General features: G+C 63.0%; 2 protein-coding genes across 2 annotated transcripts in view; one reads left to right on the top strand and one right to left on the bottom strand.

The window, feature by feature from the left end:
* Nucleotides 1-2,354, bottom strand: part of LSM7 (LSM7 homolog, U6 small nuclear RNA and mRNA degradation associated) — a 7,155-nt gene extending 4,801 nt beyond the window's left edge. Inside the window, exon 1 of the mRNA XM_045300044.1 lies at nt 2,298-2,354. Coding sequence (XP_045155979.1) covers nt 2,298-2,354 — 57 coding nt within the window. The remainder of the gene's footprint in view (nt 1-2,297) is intronic.
* A 1,011-nt stretch (nt 2,355-3,365) lies between these two features.
* SPPL2B (signal peptide peptidase like 2B) overlaps nt 3,366-6,891 on the top strand; it is a 5,637-nt gene continuing 2,111 nt past the window's right edge. The window contains exons 1-10 of the mRNA XM_030888331.2: nt 3,366-3,482; nt 3,680-3,862; nt 4,290-4,379; nt 4,574-4,707; nt 4,813-4,955; nt 5,333-5,429; nt 5,505-5,621; nt 6,303-6,384; nt 6,677-6,751; nt 6,848-6,888. Coding sequence (XP_030744191.1) covers nt 3,381-3,482; nt 3,680-3,862; nt 4,290-4,379; nt 4,574-4,707; nt 4,813-4,955; nt 5,333-5,429; nt 5,505-5,621; nt 6,303-6,384; nt 6,677-6,751; nt 6,848-6,888 — 1,064 coding nt within the window. The 5' untranslated portion in view covers nt 3,366-3,380. The remainder of the gene's footprint in view (nt 3,483-3,679; nt 3,863-4,289; nt 4,380-4,573; nt 4,708-4,812; nt 4,956-5,332; nt 5,430-5,504; nt 5,622-6,302; nt 6,385-6,676; nt 6,752-6,847; nt 6,889-6,891) is intronic.

Genomic DNA, 6,891 nt, shown 5'->3' on the forward strand with positions numbered 1-6,891 from the left:
TCCCCGGCCGCCGCGTCCCTCCCTCAACGGCCGAGCGGAAGTTTGTGGACCCCTATCCTCTGCACCCCGAATCCGACCTGTCCGGCTCGGGGTCTTCCCCAATGACCCCCGGCCCTGGGACGGCCCTCTCTGGCTCTGCTGCCTGCCCCCGGGGCATTGCGTCGCTCCGGGCCTCAGTTTCCCCGCTCTGTGAACAGGGCATGACGCTAGCCCCGCCCCGTCCCAAGGGAGGGCTGGGGGGGGAAGAGCTGCGATAGGGCCAGCGCGGGACACCAGAGCCGGCCCCGACTAGGAGCTGCCCGGAGCTCAGCCCGGGACTGCGGCGAGAACCCCTGTCCCATTTTCACCCCGTGACCTTGGCAATGGAGCCCCCCTCCCCCTCTGAGTGCCAGCTGCTCCTCCGCCGAGGTTGAGGAGGGGCGGCCAGAGTAGAGTTGTACCGATGGGCAGGTTCACCTTCAAGGTATCGCCTTCCCACAGGACACTGGCCGTGAGATGGCCGGGCCTGACCATCAGGAGTGTATCTTGTCCCTAAATCTTTCTGGCCCTGGTTACTGCAGCGCCTCTGATGAAGGCAAGGCTGCCCCTTAATCTTGACGCCTCCCCCCTAGATTGTTCTAACTGGGGCTGGGGGACATACACACCTGCCCACCACCTGGGCAGGTGCTTCCTTTCTCTCTCCCTGTAGCCACTGTGCCACCGACACCCCCTACTCCCCCAGTGTTCTCCATGCACCTGAGTGGGCTTTCCCCGGGGCAAGTCAGACCTTGTCCCTTCTACATGAGGGCTGTTGTGTGGCTTCCTGTGCGGCCTTTGCAACGGCCACTCCTTCCGCTGTCCCCTGTTCCCCCAGAGCCCCCTTCTCCACTCTTTGTCAGGAATGACCCTGGTCATCCTCCTAGAAGCTCTCAGGGATCGCCCCTCCCCAGCCCCCTGCTGCCCCTGTAACCTCCAGCATGTGGTACTGACCTCTTGACTGTTTCCTGGCCGGGAGCACTTTGAAGGCAGTAGTGTTGAACTCTGAGGTTCTGAAAATGAGAAGGTTTTTCAGAAGCAGTGATGCCCAGAAGGGTTTTGAAGGGACAATAGGAGTTTGCTAGGGTCCCGAAGAGAAAGGAAGGGTGCTGTTGGCGTCAGGAAGGGCATGAGCAAGGCCAGGAGGCACAAGAGCCGATTGAGTGAAGACGGTATAACCGGAGCCCGGGTAGTGCCGTTGGGAAAGCGATGGATTGCTAGCCACAAGGTTGGCTGTTCAAATGCACCAACAGGAGCAAGATCAGCGTGCTGTATTTGAAATTTTGAGTCTCAGAAATCCTATTTAGCGTTGCCATGAGTTCGGTCTTTGATGGCAGTGAGTGTGTAAAGGGAGCCTGGGGGGCAGGGAGTTACAAGTTGGGCTGCTAACTACACAGTCAACAGTTCAAACCCTCCAGCTGATAGCTGGCAGAAAGATGAGGTTTTCGGCTGCTGTAAATATGTATAGCCTGAGAAGCCCCAAAGGTCCAGGGTCGCTGTGAGTCAGAGTGGACTCAATGGTAGTGGGCTTGGTCTTTGGGTTGCCGGTCTGTGTGCTGCTTGGCGTAGTGTTTAGATTGCCGCTCACCCCCAGAGAACAGAGGTCCGAGGCAACAGGCCAGCCGGTAGGGGCGTGGCTCCCAGCAGAGGCTGGGGATCATGGTCACCAGCACTGGGGAGTTGGCACTTTGCCCTGGGTGGAGGCATTGGGACTTTATCCTGACCTGACCGAGAGGAGTCACACCCTGCTCCCCAAGCCCTGGCGGGGCTCCTCATGGGTTTCCCTTGTCCCTGGGGAAGTGGGAGTGGGTGTGCCCCCTCTCTCCGTGCCAGTGTGATTCCCAACCCCCACTCCTAGCAGTAAGAACAGAATGAAGTGGGATATGAAGGCTGCCCCTCGTGTCTGCCCCCCCCCCCCCATTTACACACATGATTACAGGGCTCTGATGATGTCGCCATCTTCCAGAATGTCTTCTTGGAAGGCTCAGCCTTTCTGTGGTGCAGGCTTGCTAATACTGGGCTGCTCACAGGAAGACCACAGGTTCAAGTCCACCAGAGGCACCTCCGAAGAGAGGACTGGTGCCCTACCTCTGCAGACTCACTGCTCGCGATGCCCAGGCGTTGTCTTCTGAGTGTCCCTGGTGGGAGCCCCGACCCACCTAATGGAGGCAGTGGGAGAAGTGGGCCTGGTCAGGTATCCTGATTCTCCAGGTTGTGAGGGGGAACCTAGGTGTGAGAGACCTCCTGGTCCCTGCAGGCAGGGAACCAGGTTCTTAAAGCACTCTGTCCTTCAAGGTGAAGCTGGGGTGTTCTGCAGGTTTGGGGGCCAGCTCTTCCATGGTCTCTAAGAGAAATGTTTATTGGCTACCCCCTGGACCCCTAGGAACAGGTCTCAGGGAAGGTTCTGGGGGGTAGGCCAGAGGGTCAGCAGGTCACCCCCCGCCCAAATCAGCCTTGCTAGCTCTTGGTCTCAGGTAAGGATGCAGGTAGCTGCAGACCATAAGTGTATGAGTGAACACAGCTGGGCACCAATAAAGCTTTATTTACAAAAACAGAGCGGGCGAGGAGGCTGGTTGCTATGGTCTTGCCTGCTGTGGATTAGGGCTCCCTGGCAGGGGTTGGATCTCCGTCCATGCTGGGGCTCCCACTTTCACAGGGGTACGGTGGTGGTGGTGGTGGGGTGTCAGGGAAAGCTGTGTGGCTGGCAGACTGTCCCCACAGGGCCGGTGGGGAGACCAGGGACCAGGACTCAGACCTGCCTCAGGACCTCTTGCAGGCATCGGGGCTCCTACCTTATTCAGGCTAAAGGAGCAGTTGCATTGCATGGGGAGGGGTACACATTGACCCACCACGGAGCAGAGGCTCCTCTGTCCCACGGGAGCCCACAGAGAGCAGGGGCTTCTGGGAATGGGGGGCCCATAGGTGGCTCCCCTACCCCAGGTCCTTTGCTCCTCTGGCAGCCTGGGCTCCTCAGGCCCCTTGTCTTGGCTCACAAGCGGAGCAGTGGGGATCTGGGCCTGGACGCTGGGAGAGGGCAGGGAACCTGATGGAGCTGGGAGGCCCTGGGAAGAAGGCAGGAAAGCTCCACCATAGTGTGGGTGGATGCTATGTCCAGACACCCACTCCCCCTGCAAGTCCCCATGGAGCTCAGGACCACCCCCCTGACTGCTGTCCCTGGAGACCTTGAAACCATCAAGTGGCTGCAGGGACAAACAGACCCTCTGGCTCATGGGAGGCTGACTGTACCACCCCCTTCTCCCCATGGCCAAGTCTGCCTGCCAAACCCTTCCTTGGGGAACATGCAGCCCCGAGGTGGCAGGTCCTGACCTGGCCACCCTGCCCTGCAGGTGGTCTGCGAGTACGGGATGGTCCATGTGGTCTCCGCATCCGGTGGTCCTCGCGGCCGGGATTACTGTGTCCTCTACAACCCACAGTGGGCCCACCTGCCCCATGACCTCAGCAAGGCAGTGAGTTCTGCTGCCCCTGGTGGTCCAGTCCTCGGGCTGGCGGGGGCGTTCACCGTGACCGGGAGCATGTGAGGGGCCTGGGTGGGGAGGACGTTGGCTTCCTGGGTGGGGACCGGATGGGGACCTCAGAAGGACCCAGATGATGGGTGGATAGGGTCTTTGGGGGCCCTGACGCCTGCCTGCTGGTCCGTCCCCAGCCCCTACTGCAGCTGCAGGACTGGTCAGCCTCTGTACTCTGCTCACCTGCTGACCTCCCGGCCGGCGGCTTCAGCAACCAGATACTGCTGGTGGCGCGGGGCAACTGCACCTTCTATGAGAAAGTGCGGCTGGCCCAGGGCGGCGGGGCGCGCGGGCTGCTGGTCGTCAGCCGAGAGAAGCTGGTACGTGTGGGCCAGGTGACCTGGGTGGACATCTGACAGGACAAGGGAGGGACTGGGTCCCAGGTCCTGTCTTCTGCAACCTTGGGAGCAGGGCAAAGGAGGACACAGATACCTCGGGAGTGTGGGGTGCAAACTGCTGCTAGTGTTAGGCCCGGGGGCAGGAAGGATAGGGCCCTTTGAGCTCTGCTGGGCTTTGGGGACATGGGAAGCCCACATGCCACAAACCTGCCCTTACTCCCACCCACGGGATAGAGTTTAGGCTCAGCCGGCCCGGCTCCCCCAACCTCAGGTGGAGACGGGGTCCCTGAAGGCTTCACCTTGGCTGGCTCTAGGCCGAGTTCTCCCAAGGGGGCTGCTGACCCTCTGACAGAGAGGTCTATAGGGCCACACGCCCCCTTGATGCAGCCCCCGCACTCTTGGCCCCCAGGTGCCCCCCGGAGGCAACAAAACACAGTACGATGAGATCGGCATCCCCGTGGCCCTGCTCAGCCACCAGGACATGCTGGATATTTTCAAGGTGGGTGCCCCCCCCCACGCCCCTCCGCGATCAGGGTCTGTGTGCCTATCACTGGGAGGGGCCGCTTGCTGTGCCCCAGTGTCCGAGTGGCATCGGGGTGCAGGCTGAGCTGGTCCCAGGGCGGCGCCTCCCAGCCCCGTGTGGACCGGGGAGTGGGGACCTCTGGGTGCTGACTGGGCGTGTTCCCGAGGCAGCGCTTTGGCCGAGCGGTGCAGGCAGCGCTGTACGCGCCCCACGAGCCGGACTACAACATGGTCATCATCTTCGTCATGGCCGTGGGCACCGTCGCCGTCGGGGGCTACTGGGCAGGCAGCCGTGACATCAAGAAGTGAGCGCCCCCCCCACGGCCACGCCCTGTGCTGGGGGGGTGCACCGCCTGGCCCCAGGTGGGCACGTGCAGGCCCGCCCTCTAAGCCCGGGCTGCCACCTGCAGGAGGAGCACGAAGCACAAGCGGGAGGACGGGCCCGAGCAGCAGGAGGACGAGGCGGTGGACGTGACGCCCGTCATGACCTGCGTGTTCGTGGTCATGTGCTGCACCATGCTGGTGCTGCTGTACTGCTTCTACGACCAGCTCGGTGTGCCGCCGCCCGCCCCGGGGCCCACCACTCCCCTCCGCACTCGCCCCGGGGCCCACTTTCCCACCCCACCCCGGGCCCCACTCCTGAGACAACCCCTGGGAGGCTATGCTGCTGCTTCTCCCGGTGCCCCCCCTCGACTGTGGTGTCCTTGTCCGACCCCAGTGAGCCCAGAGAGGCCCAGGGTTTCCGCCCGAGCGGGTGTACTGTGAATACAGCCTTGTCCCAGGGTGCCTGCCACAACAAGGGCCCATTCAGGGTCCACTGACGCTGCCCCCACCCCCCCCCACCTGCTCCGCCTTTCATCTGAGCCGCGGGGTGTGGGAGGGGGGCTGGTAGGGGCTTGGCGCTCCTGTGACAGCCCTTCTGCCCCCCAGTCTACGCAGTCATCGCCATCTTCTGCCTGGCCTCGTCTACCGGCCTCTATAGCTGCCTGGCGCCGCTGGTCCGTAGACTGCCCTTTGGCCGGTGCCGGTAAGCTGGGCCTCCTGCCGGGGCGGGGGCGGTGTGCCAGGTGCCGGTCCTCATGCCCCACCTCCCCGCCCCCAGGGTCCCTGAGAACCGCCTCCCTTACCTGCACAAGCGCCCCCAGGTCCGCATGCTGCTGCTGGCGCTGGCCTGCATAGCCGTCAGCGTGGTGTGGGGCGTCTTCCGCAACGAGGACCAGTGAGTGCAGGCTGGGCGAGGTTGGCGGGGTGTAGCACTGTCCTCACATGCCCGCAGGGTCCCCCTCTCGGGAGCAGCCTGGGCCAGGCCCGCCCCAGCACGGCCGCCAGCAGCCTCCAGGCGCCACCTGGGTTCCAGTGGGTCTGGAGCCGTGACTGCGATTGGAATCTCGTGGGTGGCCAGCTGCGGGGTGGGGGTGGGGTACTTTGAGGTGGGGAGGAATTGGGAAGTCACCTTGGGCACTCACAGTGCCAGCCCCCCCCACCCCCCACCCCAGGTCTTGAGGGTGTTCTCTAGTGAGGATCGTTCCCTTGCAGGGACGATCGGCCAAGAGAGGGAGCTGCCTACTGCCTGCCTGCCCATGGGCGTGCAGGGCATCTGGTGGTAGTTGGGCAGCTTGCTGGGCTGTGTGGGCTGAGCCGGGTGCCACCTCCAGAGACCCCTTATGCCTCAGGCTCTGGGCTGGGCCCCTCCAGTGGCTCCCTACCCACCCTGCCAGGAAAGGGGGCTGGTGGCCTGGTCAGCACAGGGACAAGGACGGCCGTCTAACCCATTTTTGTCCGTGACTCCCCGCTCCTTTTGTGGGACCACAGCTTGTGGTCTGAGGAAGGGAGGTGCTGGCAGGGCAGGTTACGCTGCGTTGGTATAGGAGGGGGCTGGCAGACCCTGCTCTCCCCACAGGTGGGCCTGGGTCCTGCAGGATGCACTGGGCATCACCTTCTGCCTGTACATGCTGAAAACCATCCGCCTGCCCACGTTTAAGGTGAGGGGCAGGGACACCTCCAGCATCTGTGAACCCCCCGCCCCCCTCCGTCACGCAGAACTGAAATGTCCACCTCGAGACCCCTGCTTGCTTCCAGGGTCCCGTACTTCTTCCAAACCAAAAAGTTGGCTGGTTTGGGGGGGAGAAGTGAGGTTGTGGGGCGCTTCTTGGGAGTGGGCTCCAGGCATGGAGTGGGGGAGAGACTCTCTGAATCTCAGGTGTGAGCCTGTGAGCAGGGTACCCTTGAGTGTGGGGCAGTGGGTAGCCCCTGACGGGGGTGTCTGGCCTGCAGGCTTGCACGCTCCTGTTGCTGGTGCTGTTCATATACGACGTCTTCTTCGTCTTCATCACGCCCTTCCTGACCAAGGTAGGGCCGAGCCCCCCATGAGCTCACCTCCCAGGCCCTGAGGGTCCAGCCCCCTCCTGCTGCGGCCCCGCCCCTAATGCAGGCCCTGTTCTTCAGAGTGGCAACAGCATTATGGTGGAAGTGGCCACAGGCCCGGCTGA

This window comes from Echinops telfairi, unplaced genomic scaffold (assembly GCF_000313985.2).
Source record: "Echinops telfairi isolate 266 unplaced genomic scaffold, ASM31398v2 ScPeMD7_7459;HRSCAF=8497, whole genome shotgun sequence".
NCBI classification, from domain to species: Eukaryota; Metazoa; Chordata; class Mammalia; order Afrosoricida; family Tenrecidae; genus Echinops; species Echinops telfairi.